Source organism: Wyeomyia smithii, chromosome 1 (genome assembly GCF_029784165.1).
Source record: "Wyeomyia smithii strain HCP4-BCI-WySm-NY-G18 chromosome 1, ASM2978416v1, whole genome shotgun sequence".
NCBI lineage: Eukaryota > Metazoa > Arthropoda > Insecta > Diptera > Culicidae > Wyeomyia > Wyeomyia smithii.
The window spans coordinates 71,977,804-71,991,652 of NC_073694.1; the positions used below are offsets into that span (position 1 = coordinate 71,977,804).

The following is a 13,849-nucleotide window of genomic DNA, read 5'->3' on the forward strand; positions in this document are numbered from 1 at the left end:
TTTGCCTGGGTGGTGGCAGAGTACTCCCGGAGGAGTTACCCGCACGTACCTTCCCTGACATTGCGACGGAGTCTTTCCCGCCTGTGACGTTCGGCCTTCCGCTTACCTTTCGGATGCGTGCTTTGCCGAAACCGTAGTGCAGTTCATAATTTCTACTCTCAACGAGTTTGGCCGATTCTTCGTCAATATCCAGAACTAGTTCGACCAAGGTCTTTACCAATTTGCGGTTACAGACTCGCCACATTTTGGTAGAGAGATGGTCGTTCTGATTCTGGAGTGAACGAAGAATCTTCTCGTCCGGAGAGTTCGCACTGTCCGCGAAGTAACCGACATACCGTCTGGCCTTCGGCAGATCCTTCATGTGGTATACACGAAGTTGTGCTCCCTCCCATGGTACGAGAGAAGGTACCTCCCTTTCCAACCACTGCACTGTGTCGTTGTCGGCACAGGCAAGTTGCAGGAAGCCATTCTTTAGATGGCAACCGTTAAACTTGGGCTTGGTGGTTGGATTTTCCTGGTCCGCAATGTGATCGAGGATGGAGGTCCGGACAGCCTGAAGCTGGTCCGTTGTGAGTAGGGAGCTGGGGTGGGTAGCAGAAGTAACCGCAAGGCTTATAGCTCCCACCATGTCCCTATATGTGGCCTTCGGGAGCGGCTTCGAACCCGATGACCCCAAACCAGTGCCGTTCCGCAGTTTTTTAGGTTGTGGACACTTAGTACTGGTGTTTGGTGACACCAAGTCGTCCGACCGCTGTCGCTTGACGGCAACTTGGTTCGATTGAGCAGGCTGCTCTGTTGGAAGGAGGGCCAGCTTCCTGGCTTCTTCGTACGAGAGACCGGAGCGAAGATTTTTGCTCAGTCGCCGCCTTTGCGCATTTGAAAGTCGCTTGACAAGGGGTGCCGATGATTCGGGTTTCCCTTCGTCATCGGGCCTTGTCTGTGGACCGGGAACTAAGTCCATTTGACTTTCGTCATTCCCTTGTGGAGAAAGTAGGATTAAGGATGAGGCCGAGGGTCCTCCGTCCAGCGATTCGCTGTCGAGGTTGAAATCATCCTCATGCTCCATCTCCTCCGTTCTGCCCGGTGCGTTTGTTTTTATTGGACTACGCTCCGATGAGTCCATGGGCTCCGGCAAAGAAAGGCTGCCGGTGGCCGAATTTTGTGAAGTTTTGTCGTTCATAAAATTCCCACGAGTCGCTGGGTAAAGAAGAGTCCGCTGCATCAGTGACCCGCGTGATGCAGTAAGGGCTAATTACTGTGAAGGGTGCCCTGGTACTCCACAGGCTCCGTTAGAGGCTGGGTATTTCTTAAACCACCCCCCCCCCACCACGTCATCCATCGGCACGGGTCGCATAACACCTTAGCTTAGGGGTTTTAATCATTGGATTTTACGCAACAGCCATGGTTAAGAGCTGTTGCAACCATCCTCCTTTACAGGGGCTTTGGACCCTCTGCTACAGTTCTCAATAATTCAAGTCTATTCGTAAAGGCTAAACTGAACCAAGAGAATCGTAACAGGCGGAGTTGAAGTAAACTTACAACTAACTTAATTGCTAACTTATTGACTATAAAGAGTTACAATTGAGGATTGCAACGATTTTTGTCGAAAATTGTTAATAATTTTATTTGACATAGCTTCTAATGGTTCGACACCAGTAAGTCTATGTAATTCGAGTGAACCAAACCAAGGAGGACGCTTCGAAATCATTTTCAGAATTTTATTCTGAGTCCTTTGGAGTGTTTTCTTCCTTGTTGAACAGCAACTTGACCAGATCGGTACAGCATAAAGCATTGCTGGTCTAAAAATTTGTTTGTAAATCAAAAGTTTGTTCTTTAAACAAAGTTTAGAATTCCTGTTAATGAGAGGATATAAACATCTCGTATATTTGATGCACTTGGCTTGTATACTTTCAATGTGCTCTTTGAAAATAAGTTTTTGGTAAAACCTCCTTAATTTTCATTGACAAGGGTCTAAAAATCAATCATATTGTTTACCAAAAGCTTTCAACCGACACAGTGGCACCTTGTTCACGTGTACATTTCGTAAAACTAAATGGACATTACAACAAGATTGGGCTCCATCGCATGGACAAAAACACTGGAACTCTTTAGCAGACTTTTTCCGAAATATTCAACTAAAGATGAATGGCCTTCAAACTCTCCTGAGAGCAATTCTCGCTGAAACTAGGCCACTAGGTGCACAAGGTCTTTCAAATTTGATATAAATGCACATAGTTATTAGGAATAGAGAAAAAAAGATAATGCCATTTTTGTTTGATCGAATTTGTTGACCCCTTGGTCACCAAGGGGCGGAACAGTTTTCAGAAAAGTGGAAATTTTAGCAATTCTTGATGTATTATTTGAGCTATATCTCTAAAATTCGTTATGTAAAGTACTACAAGTAGCACTTTTCTGTAAAGAGGAATGATAGTGCTTTCATTTGAAGTGATCAGAATTTAGGCCGCCATCTTGAAATTGGCCGCCATCTTGGATTATATCAGAAAAATGCAATTTTGACCGTGTTCGCAACTACCGATTTTTGATCTGAAACCAGCATTGGAAAGCTGAGAAAAAATGCTATAAGATGCAAGAAAAAAATTTGGTGAGCATCAGTGTTAACCCATTAATTGAAGCTATTTTCCAAGCTGTTTCAAAATATTCATCGTACATCGCGCGATCAACGTAGTAACCTGTCTACTGAGGCCAAGTGGATGCACATGTTATGTCCATATATGTCCATATATCATAATTCAATTGATTGATGCTACAACTAGTACGCCACTACTGTTTTTTTAAGTTTAGTGAGAATAATGAGTACAACACTAGCATGTGTGATACTAACAAAGTGATAGGTTTTCTAATACTAAGCAGTTCCACAAAAAATGACCCAATTTTAATATTTTATTTAAATTGTCATTTTTAATTTGGCTGAAACTCTGCATAGACGTTTCAATAGGCAAAAGATGCCATTCTGTGCTAATGGTTTAATATTTTGCAACACGACTCATTTTTGAGAAGCTATTGAATAATGCTATTTTGGGAAGATATTGATGATTACAAATATTTTCAGGGCCAAAACGGTTTGTTTGATTGGTCTGACGTCTTCTATAAAGTTGTAGTTAATATTTTTGTCTCTCCGAAAAAATATACATATACATTTCCAATGCTAGTCTCAGATCGAAGATCGGTAGTTGCGAACACGGTCAAAATTGCATTTTTCTGATATAATCCAAGATGGCGGCCAAATTCAAGATGACGGCCTAAATTCTAATCACTTCAAATGAAAGCACTATCATTCCTCTTTACAGAAAAGTGCTACTTGTAGTACTTTACATAACGAATTTTAGAGATATAGCTCAAATAATACATCAAGAATTGCTAAAATTTCCACTTTTCTGAAAACTGTTCCGCCCCTTGGTGACCAAGGGGTCAACAAATTCGATCAAACAAAAATGGCATTATCATTTTTTCTCTATTTCTAATAACTATGTGCATTTATATCAAATTTGAAAGACCTTGTGCACCTAGTGACCTAGGTTCAGCGAGAATTGCTCCTCATTTAAATCCAATGAACTATTCCATTAGGTCTGAATCCAGAGCCTGTACTAAACCACACAAATCATTGGATTATTTAAAAGCTAGTCTAACCAAAGCCTGGGATGCCATGTCTGTAGAAGAACTATCGTCCATCGTTGATAATTTCCCTAAACGATTGAAGCCGTGCGTTGAAGCCGAAGGGTGGACATTTCGAGTCCGTGATGTAAATATTACAAATCATGCTAATGTATCTACAGTTTGTATAAATATGTTGTTGTTTAATATTGAAAGAATAAAGTTATGACTTGAACATTGAACACGGATAATTTTGACTCACCCTGTATACGCTGTCGAAAAACCAATAATATTAACAAACCGGCGTGAACTTTCTCTTCTTCCCCTTCCAATTTTCAAGATTTTTGAAGGGGATGTGAGATAAAATGAAAATAAAATTTGTAACGGCCTTATTGAGACATGTAAAATCTTTATCTAGTAGAAAATTTTCTAAGTTTTCGAATAAAACCAATAGAAGTGCATATTTAAAGTTAGAGACAGATAGTAGAGTATCCAAGAAACTTTAAAGTTTTATATTTCCGAGTAGATCATCGTTCGGGTATATACGTAGAAAAGTATTTTTCGTCAAATGTGGCCCTCTATCAACTCCTGGATTATTCAAAACAAGGAACCAATCACCCTGAGACAAACATTACCTCGTATTATTTTGCAAAAAAAAACAAAACTTTCGGTTGGTAACTGTCACCTCCTGTATTGTCACAACACCAAGTAAAAACAACAATCTCATGTTCACTTCTTTTTCCCTGTACCTACAACGCAAGTTCACCAAGCATTAGATAAGGTGTCGAAATTTTGATAAACCGTATACCACCATGAGCTTCCCCTCCGCTTATCTGTGACCCATTTACCACCATTAACGCATGGAAGTACGGCCCATGCACCGTCATCGTGAGTGTCTGTTTGTTTACAGCGAAAACTAACGAACTCTCGCCAAACATGAGCTGTGTGCATGTGGCAGCAACGGCCGACATAAACCGGTACGCGCGCCAATGCACGAATACGACGCATGGTTGGGATGCCACTCAATGCCCATCCCAGGCCCAGAGCATACATGTGCTTACGCTTGTGTAGACGCAAGACATCATCGTCATCAATGAGCAACGAAGAACAGCAAAGTTACAGCTTATTGCTTTCGCTGCGGCTGCTGAGTTACCACAGAAGGCCAACCTTAAAACACCGCGACCGGTCTACGTTCAGTTGAGTTTGAAGTTGCGCTTCAAGCGAACGCATAACTCGGTAGGGTCTCTATTTCTCCCAACTGTGTTACCTCTAAGTGTAGTACCAGTGACTACGTGACTTTTGGCAGCTAATCTGTTCATTCGAAAATAAAAGTGGTGGTTACAGCAAGTGGAAACATATAGATTTTTCAAAAAACTTTCAGCGCTTCCGGTTGGGTTTGTTTCTCGAAATCAATTCTCTACAAAAAAAAAAACATTAAGTGGAGATACTCGAATACAATCATGCCAAGACCGGTTAAATTGTTTTACGACCTACTGTCGACACACTCGCGAGCTTTGTATATGTTCTTCGAGGCCACCAAGATTCCATACGATCCGATACCAGTCTGCACCACCAAAGGTAAGTAATATACGTTTTTGATGCTGTGTGAATGCGTACCTGCCAAACCCAAGCGGGTTGAACATGTTTTTGTGATATTGGCGCATCGCAAAAAAAATTCCGCTAGCGAAAAGAAGCCGGAAATGTACCGAAAATCTGCACTCGGTAAATAATGGCAATGTAACGGATTTTCAAAACAAACTATCTATCCTAACTTTAGTTTAATTGTCTTAAGCCTTTGATCAAATACAGAAAAAAAACATACATTTTTGGTTCAACATACATTTTTGAACAGTTTTGCCCCTTGAATCTGTAAACTACCACAGTTTTCTCGTCTGGCTAAGTCTAGCTTTTGAAAAAAAAAAAAACAAGAAAATGGAATTCACAAACAATCGAATATTAGAGTTACAAAAGCTAAAAAATAACAAATATTTGTAAGTAATAAAGAAAGTTGCTTGGAATAGTAAATATCAGTAGGCAAAGGATGGATTGCTTCAGAATAAAATATTTATTGTTGCGGTTTCCACAAACTGGAATCGAAATCATCCATTTTATCTCTTTATAGAATGGGAATTAATGATTTGAACACAAAACTTACACCACAAACCTTTTCCAACGGAGAAAGCTAAGTTTTCATACTAACCTGGTATTTTCTCTAAAGTGAAAATGCTGATATTGGCACAATATCTACTGAAGACATAAGTACAATCATATAATCTTTGAAATGTGTAATATTTGGATTCTCTTTGACAGACGAAGATTGCAAGAAGCATTACAAGCTGAAACTGAAAAATCCCAAAAACTGTTAATCCGTCACGCTTTTTCATACGTTTATTCATAGAATATATCGATTGTAATACTATAATCAATATTTCAACGGATTTTTTATTGTGAAGTTTAATATCAAAAATGCTTTGTATTTTAAATATAAAATGTTTGCAACTAGATTACATCTAAAGAAAAACAGTACATATTTCAGCAATATTATAGACATCAATCAATGTTATTCAATGATTTTTTTCCTGTTTTCGAATCTTACTAGAATCAGACCTTCGATGTTAGAGGGACTTTCACACACGGGTTTATACTCAGGTTCGCTCTCATCGCCCTACTTGACCCTTCCTTCAAGCTAAATTCCATAAAATAGTCAGGCATTTATAATTGCCGATACTTGGCAGGGCAGACCAGTCTATGTTTAAACGTGTACAGAGAAAGGTAAAAGTATAAAAATCCGTCACTTACCACGGTGACAATGTACCCTTTTTTCCGTTATAATTGTTAGAGATGCAGAGGTAAACTCGGTCTTTAGCAACAAAGATTGTAACACTTCCTTCTTTCCCTCCCAAACCGACTGTAGGAACGTAGCCGGTCCGGTTATCGATCAATACAAAGCGGAAGATGGTTAGTAATTCTCAAATTAGCCAGCGGTGGTTCATCGTGCCGCTTCACTAGTTCAGATCCATCACGGAGCAGCAACTACAAAATGTGCGGTCGTTCAAGCTCGAGTTCAACGGTATCTTGTTTTTGATTCCGTGCATGAAATGTATGCAACCCAAACAATAAAAAGGCTGTTGAACATATGGCTATTTCCAAAATAAAAAATGTAACCTTTATATTCCTCGTTTACAAAAAAATCTAATGCGTTTGCAGTAAAATGACTGTTTACCAGCGATAAGAACTATAGATCGGCACCTGCATAAATTCACGTTTCAATAAATGGTATGTCAATATCACTAGAAAGTGATGCAGAACGAGAATAGATAATTTATTTTACATCTATAATGAGCACTTAGCAACAGAGTGCTAACTCTTCAAAACCCTTACCTAAAAAGTGACGAAATGTAGATGCATACAAAAATGAATCAACACCAACGGCGGTCTAACCAAACGAAAATTGCTGTTTATGAGGTCAGTGTCACTAATTAGATCGACACTCCTAATTGATATGGGGCAAAGCTACGATACCAATTTTGCTGTTTCCACTGCGTGTTGTCGGTTCGAATAGTTGGTAACAAAATGTGCTGTTTTTTGAATACTTTCTTGATTTATTGTCTTGTACTCGACCACTTCGAGTGCAACACGAGACTAAACGGGTACTTACATATTGAAACTTTTATAACTTTTGTAATTTACCACCAATTGCGATAGTTCTGGTTTGTTTGAGCTTAGAAACTAATCTACTCTTGAACTGGTCTCAACAGTACCATAAACGGTTCCAATGGTTTCGGTTTTCGGAGAATAATTTAGAAAATCATAAAAATAGCCTGTCAAAGTAATTTCGTACATTTTGTACATATGGTTATATGATTCTGTTTATACATACAAAAATAACTCGAAACATTTGTGACTCACAATTCGACGTTATAAGCGAATAATCATTCTTCAATTGTTCAAAAGTACACAACAAGATAGGCAATCATTGAACCATAACAGGCAAGATATCTGATTCGATGATTCTACAATAAATTTTCCTATTATGTACCAGTAAACCTCTACACTTCAGCTGTTGGGTGTTCCAAACCATGCGCCGTTTGGAAACCACAACAACAATAAAAAAAAACTGTACACGTCTGCAGGCCCGTCGAACTCCTCGGTTTCGCGGCTGAAGCCCACCATGTTTATTTTGATCTTCATTCCTCTTTGAAGGTCATTTTTGTTTTCCACTTTTTTTTTTGGTCGACCACAATAGTGCTGGTAAGCTGCTAACTGCGACTTATCCAACTTCATTTTTGCAGACGCGTCTCTCACAATCTATTTATGGTTACTCCATTCCAACACGCACACGGTTCTCATTCCGTGTACGCTAGGAACTCACCACTTTTGATCCGATAACCGCGAAGAAAATTTACCCCCTGCGGAACTGCGGCTTATAGTATTATTTACAATTGAATAGCAACGCATTTCGATGCAATGATTAATCGGAAAAACTATGGTATAAATAAACAACTTGCAGAGTCTACAACAAGGCCTGCATAAAAAACAATGGTATTATACTTTGCCGGCATACGTCTAGACAGTGCCGGTCAAGCGCACAAAGCACTGAAGTGCAGTGATGGATGCAAATAAAGATATACGTTTTTTTAAATATTGCTTTTTGTCTTCGATAAATTTAGCTTCTTTACCATTTCACCATTTGATAAAAGATTTGTCGCGTCAAATAAAAAACCCACCTCAAACCACTTGATGGTCAATGTCCAACTTAAAAAGATAGAAAATGAATAATGATACTATAAATTTTTGAGAATCTAGCTCGAAACCTTAGCTTTCTAGTCGAGGACGAGGTGCACTTCCAGCAACATGATCACGTGCCCCTAAAGGTACTGAAATAAACTCGAATCAATAAAAACAGTGGTGGGCCTTGCTTCGCTAATTATTCCCGTTAACTTTTGCTCAACGATTTGAATAAACTTTTGCTTCCGATTTGGATAAACTTGTTGCCATATGAAACGTTTGCCGCGTTTGATTTTCATGATACAGCGAAGATGAAATGGTTTAAAAGGTACTTTAACCATCAGGACTTGCAGAGTGTGAAACATTACCCTCTTAAAAATCGAAATTCCATATTTTGTTTTGAAAATAAAATAAACCAGATTATACACCCGTAATGCTTAATGCGATATTATTATTAGAAGAAAAACTTCAAATGTTTTAGAAAACAAGTTAACTTAAAAGCGTAATTTTTGCTTTAGTATATTTATTTTTTTTATGAAATGAAAACCTGGTATTGTTGCATTACGAAAAGTTTAATCAATATCTTTTTTTTTTTTTACTTTGAAATAAAAACATTTCACGGCAAATATTTTGCACACACTATGCAGAATGCAACGGTTCACTTACGAAGCGCGTTCCAATATGAATGTGTAACTGGAGGCACTCACTGGCTGCCCCTGTCTGTGAACTTTGCTAGAAATAAAAATTTTAAATACCCAGTGAAGCTTATCAGAGCACGGCTGCAAGCATGTACGCTAACGCAACAGCAAAGCTAAAGCGAAAAGTACTGCCAACGCGTCCGGAATGTGAATGGACTGTTGATAATGGGTTGTTGATAAATAATCACCTAAATACCAATTACAAGAAGAAATTTAATACAAAATTATATTTAATACTCTACACAAACAATGCGATAAAACCTACAGTAAAAAAAGACAGTCAATGAAGCATCGACAGCAATCATTACATTATCTCATCCATACATCCTCAATCACCAACCCAGCTGCACCACCTCGGCTCTATCATGCAGTACACAACCCATTTACCAAAGCATCGAGAGCGTGCGTCATTCGTATTCTTTACATTCGCAACATATGCCTCTGCAGGGGTCAATCAACCAAAAAAAAAAAAACATACTAAAAATAACCAGTCACGCAAAAGGAGTCTCGTTATCAGCCCAAACAAGGAATAGATAAATTTATTGCGAACGCAAAATACCACTTGACGGGTCAGGTGGCACGGTTAATAACAACGATAACAGCTTTCCAACGAAAACATGTCAACAAATTAACGCTTGCTTATTCTATGACCATTGTTTGTTTGTACCCGCACACGAAAATATTTCCCCTTCAAAATAAAAATAACTTGTCATAATGATGTCACACCTCCATTTCTGCCTACTTTTAGGTGAGCACCGATCGGACGAGTACAAAGAATGCATCGGTCGGTTCCAGCAGGTGCCCAGCATCATCGACGATGGTTTCAAGCTGTCCAATGGTGTCACTATTCTGAAGTATTTGATTCGCGAGAAGTTAATTCCTGAACATTGGTACCCTCGGGACAGCAAATTGCGGGCTCGGATTGACGAGTACCTCGAGTGGCAACAGGACAGCAGATCGGAAGTGTTCAACGCATTCGTACAGGAAAAATGGAACCTTAGCTTGAGAGACGAGAGATCATCCCAACAGAAGGTCGAAGAATACCGGCAACAAGTCGACCAAACGCTGAATCAACTGGAGCAGAATTGGCTCGAGCCCGGACGATTCATCATTGGCGATAGAATAACGATTGCTGACATCTTGGCTGCTTGTGAAGTCGAGCAGCCAAAGATTGTCGGCATGGATCCGTTTGAGGGACGGCCAAAACTAGCGGCCTGGCTTGAAAAGGTGCGCTACACGATGACCCCTTACTATCAGGAGGCGCATCAAGACTTTTACAAGTTTAGCGACAAGGTGGCTCTCAGACAAAACTAGAAGCGATCAGTAGTAGTCGAAGTGGGAGCCTCAAGGTCGAATGAATTCGTGTTGTGTTGTGTAATTCTAGAAGTGTAGGCTTATAGATGTATTATATACATTTGATATGAATATTTCTGTAGATATTAGCATTTACCGGTTAAGTTTCTAGTTACTAAGCGGTTTTATAACAAGTCAATAAAATGGAAAGTATTTTTCCGTGCTCATTCAACCGAGAGACTTTGCTTTGTGGAGACGGAATGCTTGTTCTCAAGCAGCTGTTGAGAAGTCGTATGAATAAATTAGCCAATTGAAGACAAACTAATGCTACTATTGACAACGACCGGTATGGTGTGAATGTTAAAATTACTAAAGAGTCATGGCGTTCCCTTTTTCCGCTTTGTTCGACTTGCGTTCACTCACTGTTGGACACAGAATGGTGAATAAATCATTCAGAATTAGATAAGCAGTTGATGTGTTCAGCGATCGGCAATATATCATTAACAAAACAATTAAACTATCACACAATGAATAACTTTAACTCACTCTTATAATAAGGAATACATAAACGAAAAAAATACAGTTGATACTAGCAAAGAGCTTTCATACCACGGTACCGTTCATCTGTGAATAAATGCGCAGTCAATATACAAAAATATAGTTAATAGATAAGTGGAAGGCGCTTTTAGAGTGAAGCTGGCAAAATTTGCATTGATTGATTGAAAAGAGTGGTGTATTGCTGGTAATCCACAAAATGTATCCCGTTAGAACAGCTATAATTCAATGTTCACTCATTCGCCAATTGTTAACCGAGATTCCTGAAATTTATTTCCCGAAATTTATTTGAATCTTTCGGAAAAAGAGAGCTTTCGAAAAGTCACCGGGTTGTGAAAATTTTCTTCTTATTGAAACTTTGCGTTTCTGCAAAATTGCACCCATGTAATAAAAATGATTTTGAAATTCGCACTTTTCCGATACAATCTTTATCTGAAATTCAAATTTCAATATGTATGTATGTTTGATTGCTGATGCCTACCATGGAAACTCTTTCCTGGACCGTTCGCTCGGACCACCTTTTTCATGTAAAATCTGCACTAGTCTGGGAAATCAATAAGTTCTCTTTTATTTCCAAAAACCCAAAATACTGCTTCGTTGCGATACTAAATTTTATTAATGCAAAAGTCAAAACTTGGATTAACATTACGTAGTCACAAAATGTCTGTAAATTCTTAGCATAAAATTTATAGAGATCAATCTGATCCAGTCAATCGAATCATTTAAATTTTCACTCTAGTTCCTGTTGGATAATTTAATCTGATGGTTGTAAGTAAAACCCCTAGGGTGCTTCATAATTCTTAGTTTGAATGAAACAAATTTAGGTTAAAGCATGTTTTATTAAAAAGTCAGAGTAAACTATTTTTCGATTACGGTAAATGTCGACAAAAGTGAAATTAGCAATATATCTATCTTACAAAATCTGCTGCAGTCCCGAGTACAGAGAAACGACCACAAAAGTGCAGCTTTCTCCACAGCTTTAGGATAGGTAATTCGCCTGCAAAGAAACACATACACAAGTTAGTATAACGAACAGGCGTATTGAAAAAACGTTAGCTATACCTCGAGAAACTTGGACCATTTTTTGCCACCGACAAACAGCTTAGACAAATCATCAATCTTCTTAAACTTTCCGTTGATAGTACTGTATGGAACAAAAAAATTATAATTCAACATATCATCTTCACTATTAAATGAATACTAACCGATGAGTCACAATTTGATAAGCCGTTTTCAAACCCACGGTAGGTAGAATCTGCACTTCTTTGATGCTGCCACGGTTAACAAGATCCAGCACAGCCTTCCCATGCTTTGAAGCCGTCATCTTGGGTTCCTTTCTGCCGACAGCCGGCGTTTGGTGGAAATAACCAGCAATCACTTTATTGCTAATCGTTAAATGAGTGACCTTTCTCTTAAGACCCATACTGGTTTGCTCTAAATTTTCTTTTTCGTCCTCGAGTACAGCCTCGAAATGTTGTTTTCTTTTCTTGGCAGATTGGCAACAACCTTTCCGGTGCTGATGGGAGGACATATTTTTGCGCATGGAAATCCGTGTACTACGACGACGCACCATGCCGTCTTGGACTTGCCACAAATAGCTATCGTCAGGAATTCCTCCTACCTTCGCCGATAGTACTGCAACGCTCTGATTTGTGTTTGCGTCAATTTCATCAAATGGCAGGCGCTTTCCGGAGAGCCGTTTCGAAAGTCTCCTCACGACTCCATTGTCATTTGTTTCACCGAATTCATTCGCGGTTTCATCGTCGCTATCAACATTGATTACGTCCCAGTGTCGCGGCGTTCTAGTGTTCGCCACAACAGTGCTGTTTAACCCGGTTTCACCAGCTGAGTCATCAGCGGCTGTTAGCTGCTTGGCCTGTTCCTTCAAACGTTGTAGAGCCGGATTTACTCGAATCGCCGTATTTTGTGGAACGGCGCGAAATTCATTCTGCCTCTGGCAGGGAGTGCTTTCATACTTCATAACATGGGAATCGTTGATGGTACTGATTTCCGAGCGAATTGCTTCTTGAATTTCCCGGCGAATCATATCCCATGGAATTGCTCCCGTTGTTGGAGGAGCTGCGTTTATTGATGTTTCGGAGGGTGCTGCACTACTATCACTATTGTTGTTGTCCTTTTGAGCGCTAGTGCAGTCAATCACGATGGTTGGGTTAGCAGTGAGAGTGGCTGGAATGGGTGCTGGGTGGGCAGATACTAGTGCTGCATCTGCCGGGACTGGTTGTATATGTTGTATTTTAGCGAACATTTGTGCCAACTTTTGCTCGATGGTAGCTTCGAACGTCTCCATGCACTTTTTCACGATGGGGCTGTAACTATAGGGAAAAAAGACATTATTAGTTAAACAGACACTCTTCGTACATACGAAGTTGTTGTATTAAGCAGTAAGAAAAAAAGACGAACGTAGTTTTCTATATCAGCATGGATGTTTGGCCAAAACACATAACTGCGCGCAACGGCTTTCATTCGTTTTATTCTGGGATGTCCTGCATGTAACTGCCTTAGTACTGCTTGTCGTAAAATCTCAGGAATGACGATTCTGTCGAGAAACATGATGCATTTACCCGATTTACACAATGATTCCCTGCGACTCTTGAAAGGCTGTACCTCCGCCGGAATTGTTGTTTCTGACCAATTGTTCTGAATATGCTGATTAACTTTCTGCAGAGTTTTGTCCTCTTTGGTTGCATTAGAAATCATTTCATGTGTAACGGGGAAATTTGAAAGAGATTCCATTTGAATACATGCAATGCTAGCTTCCAGCTGAGTGCTTGCAATAACGTACTCTTCATCTGGCCTGCGATGTTGATTGATGAGTCTTGATAACACATCTGCATACTAGGGGGTTTACCGGTAAAACAAAAATCGGTAAAACCGATATTTTTTTCAATACCGAAATACCGGTGTTGGAGAGTCGAAAAAACCGGTATTTTCGGTATTTTTCT

General features: G+C 39.5%; 2 protein-coding genes across 2 annotated transcripts in view; one reads left to right on the plus strand and one right to left on the minus strand.

The window, feature by feature from the left end:
- Positions 1 to 4,789: 4,789 nt before the first annotated feature.
- On the plus strand, positions 4,790 to 10,563 carry LOC129717602 (glutathione S-transferase theta-1-like). The gene is made up of 2 exons (XM_055667620.1): positions 4,790 to 5,190; positions 9,787 to 10,563. The coding sequence occupies exons 1-2, from the start codon at positions 5,073 to 5,075 to the stop codon at positions 10,350 to 10,352; spliced, it is 684 nt and encodes a 227-aa protein (XP_055523595.1). The 5' UTR covers positions 4,790 to 5,072; the 3' UTR covers positions 10,353 to 10,563.
- Positions 10,564 to 11,479: 916 nt separating this feature from the next.
- Positions 11,480 to 13,849, minus strand: part of LOC129732128 (kinesin-like protein KIF22) — a 63,345-nt gene continuing 60,975 nt past the window's right edge. Inside the window, exons 3-5 of the mRNA XM_055692676.1 lie at positions 12,092 to 13,219; positions 11,949 to 12,030; positions 11,480 to 11,883 (exon numbers count right to left, since the gene is read on the minus strand). Of these exons, the coding sequence (XP_055548651.1) occupies positions 11,866 to 11,883; positions 11,949 to 12,030; positions 12,092 to 13,219 (1,228 nt within the window). The 3' untranslated portion in view covers positions 11,480 to 11,865. The remainder of the gene's footprint in view (positions 11,884 to 11,948; positions 12,031 to 12,091; positions 13,220 to 13,849) is intronic.

Bases quoted from the DNA above. Each gene is read 5' to 3' on its own strand.
- LOC129717602 (XM_055667620.1), top strand. From the start codon at position 5,073: ATGCCAAGACCGGTTAAATTGTTTTACGACCTACTGTCGACACACTCG. The intron at 5,191-9,786 runs GTAAGTAATATA...GCCTACTTTTAG, and splicing joins ACCAGTCTGCACCACCAAAG to GTGAGCACCGATCGGACGAG.